The following is a 21714-nucleotide window of genomic DNA, read 5'->3' as shown; positions in this document are numbered from 1 at the left end:
TGCAGGACAGGATAATAAAACAGACTATGTTACTTTACTGAGCTATTTTAATGAAGTCCTCCAACTGTCCTCTTCCACTAGTCTGTGTACTTCCTTGAAACAGCTTCGATCAGTGCAGTCTGTTCAGTGTGCTGTTTTTACAAGTGAGCTCTACAGGAAGGCGTAGGGCCATGATGATTATTAGGGATTGAGTGATGAAATAAAAAGAATGTCGGAGAGATGACCTTTGAGCCTGTTAACCTGTTAAGCGATAAGAAAACACACATTCTCACTCTGTAGTGTTGAGACAGTTGAGACTTTATTCCTTGTCTAAGGAAAGCTTCTGCCACCTATGCAAACCGCCAGATGTCTCCCTAATCACACACACACACACACACACACACGGATCCAGTGAAGCATCACAAAAACCAGAAGACGGAAGATTAGCAGAAGGGCTCTTCCTCTGCGTCTGCTTACTTCTATAGCCCGGCCACAGGAAACTCAAACACACTTCAGTGTTACGTGGTTGAGGGGTGCAGAATCTGGTAGTTGAAAAAAAAAAAATAGCAACCTATTATGCACTGTGATTTTTATTTTTGAAGACCACTGATGAACAATATGATGCTGTTGGAACTACAGCACTACGATGCTGGCCTGCTTAGAGATTTTAGTGGCCCTCCATTACAAAGCAAAGTACTTCACTCCCAGCTACTAGCAAAACTATGCAAAATGCACCAGCTTCTGTTGTCCAAGCTGCTACTGCACCATGGACCTTCTCCACATCATCTCGATCGGAACCTCATTCTTCGTGTAACTTTCTGCAGCACAGGTATTTCGGAGGAATGCCATCACAAAGCCACAACCTCATTACTGGTCCCCAATGAAGTTCACCAGTCCAGCGCAGACAGGCATGTCATTCCACAGGCGGTCAGAGTCCGCCACAGGCATCTGGACCCTGTGGGCCTGTGGGGACTACCCCAGGCCCTCGCTGTAGTAGGGCCATGGCCTCAGGAATGCACACTTGTCAGCAGTACACCTCACTTCACAGACATGCCTGCAATGGTGCGTTCCTTTCAAAACCTCCACCACCTCCGTGATTAGTGTACATGTGCAACATTTTGGGACCTGTCCTGTGTCATGACTGCGGGCGGCCTCTATAATCTATATAGTTGGTCCCTGAGACATTTGGAATATGTGGATTTTGGTAGAGTTTATAAAGTTTAAATAAATGTATAGTTTGTGTGATGCTTTAAATTCCTGGATTATGGAAGTAATATGTCTAGAATGAAAGAATCCAGTGACCTTTAGTCTATTCTCATGTTGGTGTATATGCGTATCTGCAGTCTGTATTGAGTAAACTGTAATACTGTAAAAACCATAATAGTTTTAGTTCTATACCAGCATTTTGAATTACTTTTTGTAATACCACCATCAATGACCAAAATTGACCTATTTTCCCATAGCCACACAAACCCGCATTCAGAAAAGCTTCAAAAATGTCTTTATTTAACACAATCACAAAAAAAAAATCTTTATGCATAAGACAAGGAAAACAGAACTGACTGATGTGAAAAGATTGTCATTTAAACCTGTTGAGCACACCAGACAAAACCTAATCCCTAAAATTAGACCGTGAACACTGTTTCCTCAAAAGCCTCTTCAAAATACCCCCTGTGCACAACACAATCCCCGACTTGTGATTTCATCCAGACCCTTAATTAACAGCAATTAAATTCATTCACAAGGAGCTTTCCTACAGAGGCCGCTATATGCCACAACACTCCCTAGTGGCATGTAGTCAACCGTTAAGGCACTGGGCCCTCATGTCAACTGGTTCCTGAGTGAAGTGTGATTTTGTCAGTGTATAGATCTTACTTCAATGTGTGTGAGTCTTCATTCGCCAATGTAGTTTGGTTTTCTCTTCTCGATGAAAGCTTTCATCCCCTCCTGTCTGTCTCGAGTCGGGATGACCTGTAGCAGAAACCACAGAAACAAAATGGACGCATCACAACCATAGTCTATCAAAAACACAACCATAGTCTGTATCAAAAATAGTTGAACACCCAACAATACTAGTTTGGGCTAAGCATTTCCCCACTGGTATTGGTTATACAGTATGTATTTGTATCAGAAAACTCTTCTCTTACCCTGGCATAGCACATGCCCTCAATGGCCATTCCTGAGGCAATGTCCACCTGAGGGTAAGGAGCAGACATGTCAGCATCATTCAGTGTGTTTAGGTGAAGTCATTATGCTATAGCGTACATAGCATGATATATCATGAAATCTTTAGGGGAACTGGAAATGACCTCAATGCCTCGGTTCATGGCCTCCTTTGCCATCCTGACAGCAATCGGAGCCTGGTGAGATAAGCAGTGATGATAACACATAAACACATGAAAACGCAATAGTGAAACTTAATCAGGCGCATTAACCATAACAGGGATATACATTTTGTAGGACTCAACAGATTTATTTTAGGCTATACAATGAGAGATTCCAGAGACACCTTTAAATTTGTTAATTACACATTGACAAAGACAATACATACATTGGAACAAAATGAGAATGACATTTCATACCTTAACACCATTACCTAGCTAATTAGCTAACCACTACCTTAGCACCACTAGCTATTCTTTAAGCTACAGAAAGAGGTTAGGCCTCTGGAGTCTTCTCTGTTGCGGAGCAGTTGAATATTTTCAGAGAATTGTAACAATGGCATCATATCTCAGCGTTAGTGTTACTGCTTGTAGCTGACTAAAACAGAACCAAAAGTTGAAAACAGAGGATTTAATGAGGTCCTTGGGGAAGAACAGATTTATGAAACTCCCCCTTATATACAACAAATTAATACTGCTCTGGGGGGCCTATTCTGTCACTTTTATTTTGAGCTTATTAATTCATAAGAAATATTCTATTGCTACAGAGCACAGCAATCCCTAACTGGTTCCTACTACAAATGGGTACACATCTAAGATTTGTGCTTCAAACTGGCACAAATCTCCTTTTCCCTGTCGGCCATCAGTCTAATTTTCACAACAAAGATGCCAAGTGAATTAACTAAAGAAAAAACTCTTGGCAATACACTGTATTGCATTGTTTCTAAGCATTTTTATTATTTTACGTGAAACAATCTTATCTTTCTTTTTAATTCAGTTGACCTGCTGACAGCTGACCATGTACGGCAAGGGTCATTACTGTTGGCCAGGAGCACTGCCCAGTCTCTCTAGGGGTCAGACCTCCGCTCTGTTCTCTCTTATGAGAGTGCATCGTTCCAGCACTGGTTCCAGAGAGAGGGACAGTGAAAGACCACAGGAAGGCCCATAGAAAGAGTATTAAAGCCGGAACATTCTTCTGGCCAATTTTACTATCACAGGTCACTCAGAGTGGCGGTTTCAGAGGGGCTAGACGCAAAGGGTGGCAAACTGAAGCTTTCGGAGGTCAAGTTAGCCCAAACACGGAGATAATCAGCCACTGGGAGGGATTATGCCCCCCCCCCCTTTCCCTCTCTGTGTGTGCTTTGCAATGACAAGAATTCCTTTTTTTTAAATGTGTGAGTGTTTGTGTCGCATAATGGAGTAGGCTTATCTGTGGTCACAGATGGGGATGTACGGGATTTGCCTTTTTTCACTGCCATCGCATTGTCGCTACTATTCAGTGGTGACAGCCTCTTGGTTTCTTTCATTTGTGCCTGATGTATTAGAGACAGACAGTGCGGGTACACATACCCACACACATAATCACTCATACATACAGAGCAGCTGATATGCACTGGGGAAAGAGAGAGAGTGAGGGAGGGGAGGGAGAGAGACAGAAAGAGAGAGAGAGCGGGGGAGAGAGGGTAAAGCTAAGCTGAGCCAAGCCATGCGAGGGAGCGTGAGTGAGTGCAGCAGAGTGAGTGAGCAAGAGTGAGGGTCATGCAGACAGACAGCCGTCTGCACAGAGAGGAGAGGAGAAGAGAGGGGAGAGGAGAGGAGAGAGGAGGGGAGAGGGGAGGAAGGGAGGAGAGGGGAGTAGAAGAGAGGGGAGAGGAGAGAGGAGGGGAGTAGAGTAGAGGAGAGGAGAGGGTAGGAGGGGAGGGGAGGAGGGGAGATGAGAGGGGAGCAGAGTGGAGGCAGCGACATCGGCAGCACTGGGATGGACAGAGTAGAGGCATAGGGTTGGGGGGGGGGGGGGTGGTGGTCAGGGCCAGACCTGCGGCAGGATCTCTCTGGCCAGACTCAGGGCGTCTCTGTAGGCCGCGTCGCCAGCCTGGTTCTGCTGCACAGCGCGGTTCACCAGACCCAGCTGCTGGGCCTGCTCGCCCCCCACGCGCCGTCCGGTGAAGATCAACTCCTTGGCCGCGGAGAAGCCCACGGCCCGCGGCAAACGCTGACTGCCCCCTGCGGACCACACGGCACAGGGCTGAGAGTGACACAGATCCCTACTGACAGGAAAGATCAATCTGGGTGATCAGAGAGATCGCTTCTCTTACAGCCTTTAATGACTCTCCGGTGTGCCGTTAGTCTGTCTGTCAACATATCCATTACCCATCTGTAATTCCGTCTGCCTATTAGTTCGGCCAACTGTCTGTCTGTCTTTTCTGTCTGTCTGATTTTTTTCTGTGTCCGTCCAGCAAACTGTTTATCGTCTGCTTTTATCTCCATCTGTCTAGCAGTGCAGCTGTGTATCGGTTAGCGTTTGTGTCTCTTTCCGCGTGTCTGTCAGTCAGTGCAGCTATGTGTAGGTATAATCATTCTGTCTAGTTGTTCGTTTGTGTTTAGATATGTCACACTGTCTACCCAACAATCTCTATTCTGAGGTTTTGCTCCACTCCATCATGCCCTCCCCATTCATCTTACCAGCCCCTGGGAGAAGTCCTCGCGTAGTCTCAATCAGGCCCATCTGCGCTGTGTGAGCTGGAACACAAACACACACACACACACACACACACGCACGCACACACACAAACATACACACACACACACACACACACACACAGAAAAGGACAGTTCAAGGACCCCCCGAGCCCAGCACGCTATCAACACACCATGGGAATTCAGACTGAGCGATGTGCTTGTCATGGCTGTTTATGCAAACGACGGGGCGTCCATGGCATCTGTCCTCACCGGCCCATCATATGGCCGCACACCCCCCACCACACCAGCACCCGGGCCAGCCGCCGCCGCCGCCCGGAGGCCTCCTGTCACTCACCTGCCACGACCCCTCCCCCCACCACGGCCGCCCGCTCGGGCCGTGGGGATCAGACACTCACCCGCCGTGCGAAGGTCACAGGCCAGTGCCAGCTCCAGCCCGCCTCCCAGGGCAAAGCCGTCCACCGCAGCGATAGTTGGCATGGGCAAGGCGGCTGGCAAAGAGAGGGCACACAGCACAAATTAGACACGTGGAAGGGAGATGGGAGAGAGAGAGAAAGGGAAAGAGAGAGAGAGGAAGAGAGAGAGACAGAGAGGGGGAGAAGGAGAGGGAGGTTACATCCTGGCAAACACATTGTCAGTGCAACTGAGGGTATAAACAGCGCAGTGTAACTTGCACTCAGCCCAAATGGAAAACAGTTCCTCACAAATCTGCTCTGACTGACATTAAGGCAGTTTTGGGCAATTGTCACAAATTTAGCAACAAAAAAAAAACATCATAATGCCACAGACATGCAAAATGCCAGCTTGTGCTTGGAGATTTTGATTGCTGTTGACATTTCTGAAAAAGGCCTTGAAGACTCTTTTTAAGAACAGCCTTTAAGACAAATACAGTTTGAGAGGTACCAAATGGGAACAGTCACTTTTCGGCATCAAATTATAGAAACTTTACAGTGTGATACTTTAGATTCTGAAAGGCTACAAAAATCCACTTGATATCCATCATGATCATCACCATCCTCTCTTAATGTCTTACCAATCTCATTCATTAGGGAGCGCAGGCCATGTACAAAGTGCTCCGCCTCGACGTTCGCCATCTGTGCTCGCTCTTTCAGGTCTGCGCCTATGACACACACACACACACACACACACACACACACACACACAGACACACACACACGTGTCAGCAATAAAAACATATTGACTTTGCATAACGCTATTTCATAAAACAGCCTGTGTGTCTGGTAAATATTCATTATGAAAGAGCGAAACGTATTCTCTGAGGGTGAAATTCATTAACACCACGAGTGAAGAAATCCATTTGACAAACGCAGTTCAAACACAGTTTGGTCAGAACAAACTGGTACAGGCCCCCTGTAAAGTGTTCTTGTTACAACTCAACTTGTAGTGCATGGTGAATGGTGAATTTAATAGCCAGGGACCACGATCTCTGATACAATGTAGGCCTATACCCTTACTTCAAAAGAAACTACACACATAACTTGCTTTAGATAAAACTATTTTCTGAGTGGATGTGTATGTTTGTATGTATGTATGTACAGTATGTAGTTGTGATGCACAAACCGTGCTGACCTGCACAGAAGACCCCTGGCACCATACTCCTGAAGACCACCACCCTTACAGCAGCGTCATGGTGCAGATTGGCAACCAGCTCCCTCATCTATAGACACAGAAGACACACACACACACACACACACACACAAACACAAATTAACCACTCTGTCCACTGGCCTACATTTCTCTTTGGGCGGTCCTTTGAATTATGCATCTTCCGTTGTTATTTTCTTCTGAGGTGGTCCTGGTGGAAGTGGGTATGCATTTACGAGGCTTTGATAATGATCACAAGTATAGGAACTTTACTTTGTAAAGTACAATTCTGCTGTGTCATTGAGAATGTTTGTTTATGTATAAAGTAATGACATTAAATTATTATAATGAATGTTATTATTATCATGACAAAGGTAATAGATAGATAGAGTGAAAAGATAGATAGAGAGTGAAAAAGAAAACATTAAGACTGGGCTTATGTAAGGACCACTCCTGGGATGAAGTGATCTTTTGGCTCTCCTTTGTCCAGTGATTTTGGGAGCTTGATTCTGACTGACATACCGTTGCCATAGCCACACAGGTGTCTACTCACCTGTGCCACAAACACGCGGCCGAGTGAGTTCCTCGCCCTGTCTCGGCACATCTGCATTTCCACTATCCCTATGAGAGAGAAAGAAAAGAGTGAGAGGGGGTGGAGAGAGTTAGGGTTGAAAGAGGTATAGATGTACATCGATATGCTCATGTGTCTCCATGCATGTGTATGGGTGTGTGTGTCTGTGTACGTGCGTGCGTGTGTGTGTGTGTGTGTGTGTGTGTGCGTGCGTTCTTGCGTGTGTGTGTGTGTGTGTGTGTGTAGAGACGGGTACGCACATCCACAATATGTTGTAACAGGTGCCAGACAAAACGTGTCAAGAGAGAGAAGGAGATGGTCTGCACACTGTATATGGGTTTCTTATTTGCCTGATGAAGATCTGTTGAGATCGAAATGTTGCCTTTTAAGAATAAATAAAGTATTTCTTGGAGCCCATATACAGCATGCAGACTATCTCCTTGTGTGTGTGTGTGTGTGTGTGCACATGTATCTCCAAAGATCTATTATTAGGACATAATAGAGAGAGAGAGAGAGATACAAGACCTTTAGAAGTAAATAAAATAGCAACAACAGAGCGTGACAAAAACAGAAATACAAATCCTGCCAAAGATGGTTTGGAGGCTTTTCCAGCTGCTTACATCATCACACATCACGCCAGCATCATCAGGTGCATATAAGTCTTGTCCTGTGTGAGGTGGCAGGTGTTTGGCCCAGATGGCCTCTGCAGCAGTTTTAAAGGGGACCATTGGCTGCAAATGGGTCACTGTTTACTTGTTTGGTTAATTATTCAACCATGACTGTTCCGGAAGGGAACAGTCTCAGACAACTAGCAAGTCTGCAGTCTTTCCCATATTGTGGTTGTGTTTACTGAACCAGACTGAGTTTAAAGGCTCAGGAAACTGACATTTCTGTATTATAACCTCTTTCTTCTAATATTTTGAGATACTCAAAAAATCACATTTTTGGTTTTTGTGAGCTGTAAGCCGTAATCATCAAAATTACAACAAAAAATGACTTGGCATATTTCACTTTATATCTAATGAATCTAGAATATATGAAAGATCTACTTTTTGAACTAAATAGGGGGTGAAAAAGAACTTTTCGACGATATTCTGATTTTTTGAGACCCACCTGTAAGTAACATTCAGGATAGAATAGCACTCATAAAAGAGATAGCGTAGACTCCACCTACCTGTATCTTCTCCATCTAGGCGGTTTAAATCCACTTCGATCAATGAGCCATGCGGCGCCTCGGAATGCAAAGCACGGATGTGACCACACCGAAAGTAAGGCCTGTTTTCTCCAGTGTTAGTTCGCGCTGGACCGCCAAAAGCAAAGGCAAATTGAGACCTGCTGATTTCGGAGCTTACTCCTCCGGCAAGACACCTGGAAAAGGTGCTTGGTTTAAGGACGAATCTTTTGAGTAAAGCCATAATCTCGGTATGAAATGGGAATAGGCTACTATTGCAGATGACTAGTTAACAGTTAAAAGGGAAGACAGCAAATACGTTCGACGTTGCAGTGTTGCAACACGTAAAGGCCTTCGTCCTAAGAATACTTTTATCCTACAATGTAATCTCCTTCCTTATTCAACTTTGTTCACACTTCCTTATCCGTGGACGCTGTCACCTCGGTTACTGACAGGCTACGCGTCAACACTGACTCAGCAAAAAATATCTTTGATATGCCTACTACTATGATCTGCGAAATAGCCTAGGCTACACAGAAAGCTTAACAGTGCTACTAAATGTCCTAAATATTGGAAGCAATAAGGCACAATACGAGTCTAAACAGTTTTTATTTGTTTTCATAGTTGCACTTCAGAATCGCCAGAGGGCGTTCATGTAATGCTCAGTCTGCACTAGCTCAATCTATAGGCTATTCTGTAAAGGCATCAAAGTGAGAATAATTTATGTTCGATACATTTTAAGTACAAGCAAACTATAATTTAAGCACAAGATTTTAATCTTGGATTGCGTAATTCAGAGGTGATTCATTCTGGCAAGGGTAGGCAACTTGACAAAGAATAGGTCCACATAGGCATTAGAAAAAAATGAAAGAAGAATGATATGCTGATGGAGCATTTCTGATTTTTTTTTTCATGCATATATTGAGTGTGTGAGACGGGTGTGGTGAGAGAGAGGGAGTTAGTTAGAGTCAAAAGATGTGTGCACAGTTGTATTTACATCATGTGACTGCATGTGTGTATCTGTGTGTGTGTGTGTGTGTGTGTGTGTGGGGGGGGGGTCACTGAGTCTGCAAAGCTGTATTAAGAGCTGTCTCTTCCTGATCAGAAGAGAGGGTGTGATGGTTTGGGACTCCTGGAGAAGATTTCTCTGATGGTCAGCTCTCTCTCGCTTGGCGGCTTGCCTCGGTGACGGATATACCGAGCTTTTCGGGCCTCTGCCAGCGCCTGGCCGAAGTTGGGCAGCGTGTGAACCGTCCTCAGACGTCCATCCGGGGCCAGAAGCTCAAAGGGAACCAGAGGGGCATCAGCAGGGGGTAATGTTTGTGTGTCTATCTCTTTCTCCATCTCTACCTCTTTGTCTTTATCTTTCTCTCTCTCTTTCTCTTTCTTTGTTTCTCTATGTCTTTCTTTCTCCCTCTGTCCATCCTTTCCTTTTTCCCTCTCTGTTTTGCCCTCATCTCTGTCGTCTCCCTGTGTGGTGGAGTTGCTGGGGATTGCTGCTCCAGGCTGCAGTTTTAGGTCTGGCAAACAGAGCGGCGCTGCAGAGCTGTCTACTCTGCCGTCTCCATTGGTGATGAACTCTTGAACTCGTGCCTGCAGAGAGTAACCAGACTGGGGCTTCAATGGCCTGAGAGAGAGAGTGAGAGAGAGAGAGAGAGAGAGGTTTAACGCCAGTTTATTAAATCAGTCATCTAAACATGGCTTCATTCACAACAGTACCACATCATACACTGTTAACTTAAGACAACAAATACATCATTTTATATAGACCCTTTCAACAAGGTAAACAAAAACAATGCTTGAACGTTCTATTTGGGCCCCAATCTACTTCCTCTGCATTAAGATAACATATGGAATGTTAAAAAGGAAGCCTTGTGGGGCCAACTATGATGCTGATAATGGAACTCTCTTGAAAGGGTCCATAAAAAACAGAGAGAAAGGAATGAAGGAAATAAAGAAAGAAAGTAGCAGTGGGAACAAAACAAGTGCCATGTAATGCTGAATATACAGTATAATACTGCTGGTAGTACTGATACAGATTCATATGCACTATACCCATAATGACATTTCAAGTTTCCATTTTCTGCCAATGTAAATAACCTTTCCTACAAACACAATATGTTATGCCCCATGTTATAACCACTGATAATAAAGGAGCCATTGCCCTATGCTGAATATAAAAAGACATGTGTGCATAGAACCATAAATCTTGAGAAACACATTAGAGTCACATGAGGTATACGTGCATCAGAAGTTAAAAAGCGACACGCAGGAAGAAAATGCTCAGTCTGAAGAGATAAATCAATAATAATGATGGTAATCATTCGATGGAGGTGCTTGGGAGGGTGGGGGCACCGGTCTGCCCCCCGGTTCCGTGGAGACAGGGCCACTCGCCGTGGCTGTAATGGGCATTATGACAGAGTGTCTGGCTGATGCCATCAATCTCCCGCGCACGGTGCCTGATCCTCTTTTCACAGTCCCGCTCATCCATTTAGCCGGCCCCTTTAATAATCGGAGCCAGCCGACCATTCAGAGTACATGCCATCCATGTCTGTCTGTGGGAGAGGCTGCTGGAAGAAAATGTTTGTCAAGGAGGGAGCATGTGTTCCTGGGAGCATCTATCCCGAAACCTTAAGGATGACTGCAGAAAAAAATCCTAAAGCTAAAAATCCTTTAAAGCCTAAAGATGTTAATATAGTATATTGATGAACATACTAATTGAGATAACATAATTAGCTAAATTAACGTACAGCAAATTGTGTGCAGACACCAAAGTAGGACATAATGTCATAAACACGGCATAATATGAATATTTTTATTATTTATTTTTATTATTTATTATGTTAATGCATTAGGGTGAGATGTGATGTGCCCAAAATGTTTTTTTTTTATGTTTTGAGCTGCTACATTGTTTCCAGACACTTGTGCCAATTCAGCTGCCATGTTCCTTGAACTGCGTGGTCGTAGCCTGAAGCCCGGCTCACCAGCTGCAGGGCAAAACAGACTATTAGCGTGCTCAGGCCGTGTCATTGGCAACACTGTTTGCTTTGTTTATTGGCCTTTTAAGGGTTGGGGAGGGCTCTGTGCGGTACTGACCACAATCACATTAAAAAGGGAAAACAGGGGAGCAAACATATGGGCATGGTCCCGCCGGCGTCACCAGGCTGGCAAAGCCACTGCCAGGATGCCGCAGGAGGATTCCAGCCAGCGAGTGAGACAGTAAATCCAACACAAGTTGGCAGCGGCACGTACGTTGTAAAAGAAAATGAGTTTAGAATAAGTCTGTTAAAATTGCCTGCCTCCAAAATGGCCTGCCTGGTCCCAGAGGTGCAGAAACAATAGGGAGAGGAGAAAGAGACACCCATGAGAATAGAGGATGAAAACACAGCTCAAGACAAAGAGAGAGAGGGAGAGACAAACAGACAGAGAGACAGACGCAGAGAGAGAGAGAGAGAGAGACAGACAGGCAGACAGATAGAGAGAGATGAGCAAAGTGAATGAGAGGCAGACAGACAAAGAAAGGTAAAAAGCTGAACTAAAGAAAGAAAGAGAGAGAGAGAGAGACAGAAAGCGGAAGAGAGATTAGAAGGGGACAGCAGTCCAAAACCAGAATACTGTGTACAGGTACGAAACACAAGCAAGGAACAAAATGGACGCTAGGCGAGTGGAAGAGGCACATCAAGAGCAGCAGTGTTTGGACGCCGGCCCACCGCCACTGCTTGACAGGGACTGAGAGAGAGGAGCAGCTGCCTGCCAGCACTCCCTCACTGACTCTGCAGCTCCAATGTGGCTACTTACCTCAGCCAATGCCAAGCAGAGAGATACACAGACAGACAGTAAGGGAGAGATAGAATGGAGGGATTGTGGCAGAATTTTAATACCTAGTCAAAAGAATATATTGCAATCTAGGAAAATGATTTCTTTCATTCTCCCTCTACATGCTCTCTCTCTCTCTTACACTCTTTCTCTCTCTCTCTTACATACACACACTCTCTCTCTCTCTCTCTTCTCAGTATTCAAAACATGTGTTAGAACAACCCCCTTGCTTCTGTAAACCATGCATGTGCAAATGGCAAGTGCATTTCTGTGTACATGAGAGAGAGAGATTGGGAGGGGGGGGGGTTATGTATGTGTGTCAGTGTGAATGTGTACGTGTGATTGAGTGTACGGAAACATTGAGACATTTCGCTCCAGAGGATAATTGTGTAGCCCCCTGTCAGTGCTGAATCACAGAGTTTCCCAGAATCCCGTTATCAACTCGCCGGATTAGCATAATTAAGAGCCTTCCACCGCGTGCTGAGAATTTCCCTCATCCAATCACACAGTGGGCTACAGGGGCTAACTGTTACTGATGGATGGAATAACAGGGAGAGAGAGAGAGAAAGATGTGGCAGAGAGAGGGCAGTGAGGACAGAAGTGAAGATAAGTGTGTGTGTGTGTGAGAGAGGGAGAGCGAGAGAGTGTGTGTGTGTGTGTGTGCGAAAAAGAGAGCTGAGTCCTGTCTGATTATCTCATTATCAGATTCAGTGGGGCGATTAACCAAGAGAACCCCCCAATCACTGACCTCCAAGGTTGTGAACATTCTCTGTGCACAAAGTCAGACTACAGGGGCCACGAAACATGCATGCTTGCATGCTCACACAGAAATGTTTGCTCATACACAAACACACACACACACATATATAAGCACACACACACACACACACACACACACACACCATAAAAACACTGTATGTAGACACGCTTTCACACACAGAGTTAGAGCATGCAAAAGCTGAGGAAACCTAATCACGATATCTAAACATCCAGTCTACCATGAGACCAGGAGACGTATTGATGCATGCATGCATAGTAATACTGCACAGAATTCCCACATATTATTGTATATATTTCCATATAAGGTGAACTTACATGCAACCCTCACAGCTCTGTTATATAAAGTCTTGCACGGATATAAACTACAGAAATAGATGCATCCCACCATGCGCGATGTTAACCCAATTATTCCTGTATGCTTGGATGGATTTCTGCCATATTGTATTCACTTATGCGGCCTATTTCAAATGAATGCTTGTAAACAAATAAGAAGAACTGTGATCCTTGAAAATGTTTCATTAATTAATTAAGGTCAAATGTTGCTGAACATGAAGTTCCCCTCTGAATGTGCGTGAGGGGGACTTTTTTGTACTTGGGGGAAGAAGAGAACGACTCTGTGATTCTTTAGAAGGGGTGGCGGTGCTCGAAGAATGCGCTCCCAGAGTGCATTCCTAATTTATAAGAATTCTTTTCCATATTCTTTTTGAAGTTGTTCAGTTGCAGGAAAAAAATGCTGCCTTTTTAACCTGACAATTTAAGCCTGCTGGCAGAGTGAACAGAGTTCTGAGTAGTAGCAAAGCAAAACTAGACAATTAAAAAGCCATTGATAGACTTTTAACATAATTTTTCAGATGATCTTCGAGACTTTAATACTTGTGGTGTGGTTTACATAGAAAATGGCTGTTTGATGTTATCAAATGATGAATATTTACCTAATTTCCCCCTACATTTATTTCAGAGATATTTTCTTACCCGTGTAATTTGTTGCAGTGAGTTTGAGGATACAATCTATAGATGATCTCACCTGTGTCTCTTTGTATCTTTGCCAGAGAGTGGAATTGTGGGTAGCTGAGTCCTGTTGTAGCACATAGGATGAGCAGGGTCATGGTTAAAAGGTTGTGACCCCAGGCCAGTGAATCCCTTTCTCCAAATGTTACCTAAGTTCAAACCATAGTTAATTAGTCTATGCTTCTCATATGGACTTGTAATAAGATAAATTGCATATGGATAAATTCCAGAGTCTGGGCAAATGTGTAAGGCATATTGGTTTGTATGTACAGTATATATATGGGCAAACAAATTCATATGTATTCAGGCAGTGTAGAAAACCTAGATCCATATGCATTTGCACCTGTCCACTCACAGATTCAAGCACACAGACACACATACACACACACACACACACACACACACACACACACACACACACACACACACACACACACACACACAAACAAACAAACAAACAAACAAACACAGTTCTGACCTGCTCTCATATTGAGCAGATCTCTGTGCAGTCTCCGCTGTTCTCTGGTGAGTGTGTTGATGTGGTAGAGCTTTGTCTCGTCCAGTCTCTGAATGCCTTTGGCCAGACGGGCCTCAGCTCTTCTCTCCTCACGACGCTGGGCCTCTCCCGGCCACGCCAGAGAGTCCCCACGATGCATTACTAGAACACACGCACACACACACACACACACACACACACACACACACAGACACATAAATATGCATCAACAAACATATGCACACACACACACACACACACACACACACACACACAGACACATAAATATGCATCAACAAACATATGCACACACACACACACACTGCTAATACTGTTAAGTGACAGCATGGAGCTCCACACATCTGGTCTGCTCGCGAAGAAGAATACGATTATTCAAATGGGCTTGATTCTACATTATTCCTCAGCTCAGTATCTAGGTCAGCGGGTGACTTCTCAGTGGGGAGTAATCCTTTATTTAATATTTAACTCAAACTTCTGGCAGTCGCAGTCAACCCTTTAATCTTAATAAAAGTCATTAGACTGTCAACAGACATGCATGGGCTTGTTGGGGCATTTTGCTATTGATGTGCATATTAACCACTCAAGGCCATGCTAATGGAGCAAAGTCTATTTGTGACGTATGTTATATATTAACGTTTAGCTGTTTTCCAGAGAGCCTCTATAGAGAGGATAGTGAGATACTGTAAGTGCAAGCGTTAGCAGATTTCAACCTCTGACTCAAAAGTGACATTTAGAGACACGATTGAAAGGCAAAGTTGAGGCAAAGTTGCTTTGCATGGAGAACAAACCGCCTCATGAAGAGGGCATCATGTCTTTTTGGAGGCCAAACACTGGGTACCAAAGCAAACCGACTACACACATCTCTGTCTGCACTAATGGCAGTAAATTGTAAGCATGTTAAATACTGTGTGAAATGTACAGTATTTATAAAAAGAAGCTTTGTTTATGTGACCCTTTCCTTAACCTTTGTTTTGTCATTGACAGTAAACAAAGACACTAGTCTTGCTCTCATCTTTGAATCCAAAACAGAAATATAGCTATATTTCATCTAAGCACTTTAGCTGGCAATGTCATTAACGATTTGGAGAGGTTGTCAGGGAGGTTATCTCTGTGGTTTATAAAACTTGACCTTCAGCATCCACCAAAGAACTTCCATCACTGTCCTGGTGTGCTGCTCACGCACACAACAAGAACAAGTTCAATCAGTGATCCTGGATGGGGAGTGGAAAACGTGCTAGAAACCCAATGATTTGCTTTGGCCACCAATTCCCATCTCAAAAAAACTGTTAATTAAATACTAAAAAATAACAGATTTATATTTGACTGTTTGCTTTCAGATACAGTAACACACAATCATGCCAGGGTCTGGAGTAAATACATCAGAGAGTCCAGCACCTTCAGAGCTGCTGGCAGCTTGCTGGACACAGAGAGAAAGAGGCCGAGTCACCTGCCCAGTACTGCCATTGGCATCTCCTCAAACATCCAGTTTGGTTCAAAGCTTTTCTTTTAGCCTTCATCTCCATTCATGTGGTTGGAGCAATCTACCTCCCAGGTTTCTGTTAAACCTCTTTGCTCCCCCATAGTGATTGGTTCTCTCCTCCCTGTGGCCCAGCCAATCTAGTGTGTCCTTTGCAGAGGGCATTAGGTCCGTGCTTACATCTCAGAACCCATTCATTATAGTATAACAATTGCCTGTGTGCCATAAATCATGGTCATTATGATGTCTCATGTTTGGACGAAGGACTTTGGGGTTCTGCAAATGACTGCTTTTTCAGTTGGCACCTTTGAGCAAAGGTCAAAGTTTTATTTTGAATTATTTATAGTTAACTATTTGGATAGCTTCTCAGATGATAACATCATTTGTTTGCTTGCAATAGAATGGCTCTCATTATCTTTTTATGCAACCAAATTAAAGTTTATTTAAATAATGTCCTCTGCAGAGGACACTGGGCCCCGATAACTGTTTTCCACCTTTCACACATGGTAGGACAAAGAGCACCGGCAGGATGTCTGGCCAGTGGATGACTAAAGAGAAATAAATCCCCCACTTTCAGCCAGTATTGTTCTCTTTTATCTAAAAATACTAAAGCAAACTAAAACACACAAAAGGTCAAACCTGGCTACTGAGAAACTGTAGGCTCAGAAATCAGATATATCATGTAGCAACATCTGTAAACCACAATCACACAGAAATCCATATTTAATTTTACTGTGCAAAGTATATTGTATTCATAGATTCTCCATATTTATGATGTTGTAACTGACTTCCACGGGTGTCCCGTCTTTCTTCTTGCTTCACTAAATCAAAGTTGACTGAATTCAAGAGGAAGAAAAACACAATAAAAGTCTTTTTACGGGAAGTTCACAAGGCTCTGCGAGAGTGCATTTGATTCCCGCTCACTGAATAATGACAATTTCACTGGTTCCATCAGTCCTCCGTGGGGAGGGTCAGGCCCGGGCGAGGCTTTAGCGGCTGAGTTATGCCGCTGCATAAAGCAAAATGTCAGCTCTGCCGATACACTGTAAATCTCCCCATTGCATCAGCCTTATTAGCTTGTTGTCCATTAAATACAAACTGGGAGCGTTCGATTGTCGTGAGGCCATTAGATTGCGCCCATTGCATTCCCGAAGTTCTTTTCCTCTCCCATATGACCCATTTGCATGGGAAACTATGTGTGTGAGTGTTTTTCTGTATTTTCTGTTTTGGTTGTGTGTGTGTGTGTGTGTGTGTGTGTGTGTGTGTGTGTTTGACCAACAACACCCTCAAAATCAAGTTTTTAACCTTGTTAACATATGATGTCTGCTATGTTTTACGAGACATATCAGTGAAATAAGGAGTCAGTGCTAATGCCAAGGATTTCTTCTTTGGATCTACGATCAACCGATCACAGCCTCAGAATGCAAATTCAAACTTCAGGCCTTCAGGCAAGATGGATCCCAAAATGAGGAAGAAGATGTAAAGTTGCATATAAGCTATTTTAAGACCATGCTGGGATTCTTTCATGAAGAAACACTTCTGAGTGTATACTTTTGAGGAACAGAGAAGAGTTTCAGTGGTGTAATAAACTGCCGAAGGCGGACTTCAAATTATTTCCCAGTGATTAGAAATCTTTTGCATTAGTCTCATGTTTCAGTTAAAGCTCAGTACACATGGTGATTTTCTAGGCCAAATAGAGATTTTAGAGCTGTTTGACGAAGCCATGGAGGACAACTCCGCTATAAACTCCAACCAGCCACAATAAACTCCAAACAGCCACAATACCCATTGCATTCCATCCTAGCCCTCTTGAAACTGCGTCACACTAAACTGACCCCTGCCTTGTGTTACGATGCGTTGCCAGGTCTGAGGCCTAAGTTTCATTTACATACCCACTGCCCCGCAACCTAGCACCCCCCCCAACCCCCCTCCAACCCTTACTCTATCAGTCACTGACTGATTTCAGAGGCCTTGACTGCAAGACTGATGTTTCCATTAGAGTGGTGAAACCCATCCATCTACCTACGCCCACACTCCCCTCGTCTCCCTCTATACCAGGGCATCGCTCATGCACTGCGGTATGAATGGCCAGTGGCTATCTACCAGCGCACTAGACTTAGCTCCATCCTCTGACGGTCATACATATTCATGACCATTATATGAGATATGTTTAGATGTTTGCGCTTAAGTGACTAGTTATATAGAATATAAGCTAGCACATACACATACAAAGCAATAACTTTGCTTGCTTTGAAGTAAAGGACCATTAGTATAACTTTACTCACATGATGTAGACCTACAATTTAATACTCAAGTGGAGGATCTTAGCATTTTGTAGATCCTCTCATTTTAGAAAATCCTGCAGCCAAATCTGTGAAATTGAAATTACTTTTGAGAAGTAGAGTCTACCAAAGCTTAATTGCCTGATCCAGTGAGATAATTGCCTTGACTCTCAGTCTTTCCATCTACCCATTTTGCAAAGATCAGATTTAGCCATGCAGCGGGTACCTCGACACCATGCTATGTGTAACTCCCACGCATCAATCTGGATTCCTGTCAGAAAGCCTTTTATGAATATTGCTGAAGAGCCACTCCACACTCACTTGAAAATCCACACGCTAGAATAAAACTCTAATACAGTGAGGCCTTTCTTCTGCTACAACACGTTCAGTTGGAGTCCCTCACCAAACACAGCCATTTCATACTCCCCCATTTTCAGGGTCTCAGATTATGTAAAAATAACTGCATGGTAAAGGTCACACTTGACATGGTTCACTTGAGGTCTCAAAATTGTCCAACTTACCTTAACCAAGATGGTGCTGTCTTTACATGGAATGCTACTCCTCTCTAGTTACATGTTGTATTCTTTAGGTTAAACAATCGCCTTTCTTCCTTCAGGTGGGGGCAGTTAAAAAAAACTGTCTAACTTGTTTTGATCCACAAGCCCACAGGGTGAGTATGTAAAGAGTGTTGAACTGAGATCAGATTTCCGCCTCTTCAATGGCAAGTCCTTAGTGTGAGTGGCTGAAATCAGAACAGACCTTTCCTTAGCTCCCACCCAGCTCATTTCCCGGCAGAGCTCCCGGGTCATAGAATCGGTGAGCGGGGCAGTCTAAACACCACACCACCCAGGAGGTTACCACGGGTAACCAGGGGTCTGCGCTGAGCAATGAAAGCAATGACACTCACAGAATCACCATGGCTACTGGATTGGCTTTCTAACTGCGCCCAGCTGTGGGAACGGTCTCGGGCGAGAGAGCCTGTCCAGTTGGAGGTTTGCTCACTCATTACTCTCTCATTGACCACACATGTGTGCCTGATCTAAATCAGATCCTTCCAACTTTCAGCACACATCTGACACAACCCTTTGTGGCCTCTGGAGGTTAACCACAGGGCTACAGAAGTTGCTTAGACAAAACAACTAAAACACAAACAGAAGAAGCATGTGTGTTCATATACATTTACTCAGATAACAACAAGGATGACAGCAACTGAAAAAGTGACATGGGAAATTACAATACAGCCAACTCAAAGCCATAACTGTTATGTAAGAATAATGCATGATAATAATATGGGCCCATGTCATCTTTATAGCCTGGCACTCTTAACGGCCTGTTTTATGGCCCTGTCCCTTTAGGCCATGTGAGATCCATGACATATGTGATAACATTCTGGAGATAAATAGCTCCGCCAAGAGTCTGACTTACAGTGGTATTCATCTTGACATGGGTCACAGATCTGAACCACAGCATGGTGAGCCATGTACTACTCATACTAGCTGGGCCGGGACATACGACTTTCTATCAAAGTCCAATCAGGTTTTCAATTTTTCTTGGATTCTTTTTGAATCCCTCTGATCCCCCCTGTCTGGATTGTCCGTTTGACCTGTACTTGACCCTTGCGTTCTTAGAAATGTTTGATGTTTGTGTCCTGAATTGAGGGTGTCATCCCTGCTGGCCTTGTCTGTCACAGCTCACAGTGTGACCAGCCTAGCAGGGAGGATAATGAAGAAGGCCACAAACAGGCACACACGCTGCTCAGAAGACACTGCTAGGCTGACAAATAAAGAAAGAGAGAGTAGAGAGAAAAAGATAGAGGGGTGAAAGGTAGAGAGGGAGAGAAAAAAAGAGAGAGAGAGAGAGAGAGAGAGAGAGAGAGAGTACTCCTCCAATGGTCTTGTGTGCCTTCAGCAAGTCCACTCAGCTGAGGGAGACTCATGCCCACTGAACTGTGGGAACATCACAGGACTGCGGCAGCTCTCCTGTCCTGAGGGTCTGGTGTGGGGGAGCTGGCCTGTACTGGCTCTCACTGGCCTCTGACACTTAATTGGCTCAAATCAAAGTGAATGGAGTTGTTGATTTATTGTACAATAAATGCATAAATAAATACATACCGTATTTTCCGGACTATAAGTCGCACCGGAGTATAAGTCGCACCAGTCAAAAAATGTTTCATGAAGAGGAAAAAAACATATATATAAATATATATATGTTGCACCTGAGTCGCAGGACCGGCCAAACTATGAAAAAAAGTGCAACTTATAGTCCGGAAAATATGGTAAATAAATATATAAATGAACAACAAAAAAACTAGCATGGTAGTTGCTTCATACACGGCACATCCCTGACTGATGCTTGACTTGAGTGGTGCTTCCATCACATCAACCTCCTCCTGGCTTAACCGCCTGCGCCTCTGACATCCCTGCCTATCATTGGTCGCCTTTGAAGGGTTTCCCCCAGTGGTGTCGTCGTCTCCGGTTTGACATGTAATGCCATCAGCTAAATCCTCCACACACACACACACCCCACCTCACACACATCCCGCCCCGCCAACCACCACCATCTCCCGAAACCTCCACGAGTCAAATTTGCCGCAGCCCCGAGCCAATTTATAATAGGATCTGACCAATTTAGGTCAGAATTGTAATGGCAAATCGGTTGTCCCATTGGGCCTCTCACTGAAAGGAGAGCTGCAGTTTAGTGATTTATGGCATCTCAGGGCAGCATGAGGGAACGCCTGTGACTACATGCCAAGTCTGCAGTTACGTCTCTCTGCATTAGAGAATGAAGTTCAGTGGACATATGCAACTCACTGAAGGCGAAAAATCACCTGAGTGCAAGCTGAGGAGGTCATTCTGGGCAAGTGCTCTCTGTTAACTGAGATATGTGTTCAAACAAATGACTGTGATGCTGCGTTTAGAAGAGGCCTAAGAAAGCAAGAGACATGATGAGAACATTCAAATCACACATACACACACACACACACACACACACACACACACACACACACACACACACACACAAACACCCTCACAAAAAAGCAGAAACAGAATCAATAGTACAATCCTGGTGGAATACAAATCTACCAGAAACACAGTACTATCTTCATCTTTGTGTATGAGTGGGTGGGTGGGGGTGGGGGTGGGGGGGGGGGGGACTTTTATCGTGTTCTGTGTTGGTATTGATCTCACTAGGCTTGTTTTAGCTGTGTGCCAGCAGCAGTGGGTGAGCTGCTAACCTTCTTCTCTGTCTCTCTCTCTCTCTGTCTCTCTCTCTCTCTCTCTGATGCTCATCTCTCTGCTCTCCTCCAACACAGCGCTCAAAGCTCCGATGGATCATGGGATCGGGACTGCGCTGTGCTCTGGCACGCTCACTCACTTCTCCTGATAGAAAAAATGCGTCTGAAAGCGGCGATCAGCTTTCTCTATTGTTTTTTATGCTATTTTTAGTGATTTAGCTATTCAAATGCACATACCATGAGAGAGGGTGGATGTTTCCATATTTTATGTTCTGTAAATAGTGTAGGGTTTTGTGAATGTGAATGAATAAATGTGTTTGTTGTACTGGTTAAAGACTTTTAAAGGCTTGAGTTCTATCGTGTTTATTTCTCTATGTGTTATAACCTCAAATGTCCTGTGTGTGTGTGTGTGTA

The 21714-nt window shown here is 44.1% G+C and overlaps 2 protein-coding genes across 3 annotated transcripts; both read right to left on the bottom strand.

Annotated features, from left to right (window-relative positions):
• Positions 1–283: 283 nt before the first annotated feature.
• echdc2 (enoyl CoA hydratase domain containing 2) lies at positions 284–8579 on the bottom strand. Of its 2 annotated transcripts, XM_042111963.1 has the most exons (11): positions 8189–8579; positions 6997–7064; positions 6429–6516; positions 5872–5958; positions 5237–5329; positions 4824–4880; positions 4177–4364; positions 2289–2339; positions 2127–2174; positions 1855–1950; positions 284–521 (listed from the first exon to the last, which is right to left on the bottom strand). In XM_042111963.1, exons 1-10 carry the CDS (start codon positions 8427–8429, stop codon positions 1873–1875), a joined length of 999 nt encoding a protein of 332 aa, XP_041967897.1. In that variant the 5' UTR covers positions 8430–8579; the 3' UTR covers positions 284–521; positions 1855–1872. The 2 variants fall into 2 exon arrangements, with proteins under 2 accessions (XP_041967897.1, XP_041967896.1); XM_042111962.1 differs by lacking the exon at positions 284–521 and having other exon boundaries at positions 1464–1950; positions 8189–8577.
• A 185-nt stretch (positions 8580–8764) lies between these two features.
• LOC121724965 (coiled-coil domain-containing protein 190) lies at positions 8765–18934 on the bottom strand. The gene is made up of 4 exons (XM_042111968.1): positions 18587–18934; positions 14268–14447; positions 13806–13938; positions 8765–9812 (listed from the first exon to the last, which is right to left on the bottom strand). The coding sequence occupies exons 2-4, from the start codon at positions 14443–14445 to the stop codon at positions 9287–9289; spliced, it is 837 nt and encodes a 278-aa protein (XP_041967902.1). The 5' UTR covers positions 14446–14447; positions 18587–18934; the 3' UTR covers positions 8765–9286.
• Between the last annotated feature and the right edge of the window lie 2780 nt (positions 18935–21714).

This window comes from Alosa sapidissima, chromosome 12 (genome assembly GCF_018492685.1).
Source record: "Alosa sapidissima isolate fAloSap1 chromosome 12, fAloSap1.pri, whole genome shotgun sequence".
Taxonomy (NCBI): domain Eukaryota; kingdom Metazoa; phylum Chordata; class Actinopteri; order Clupeiformes; family Clupeidae; genus Alosa; species Alosa sapidissima.
This window is presented reverse-complemented; position numbering and strand designations above follow the sequence as displayed.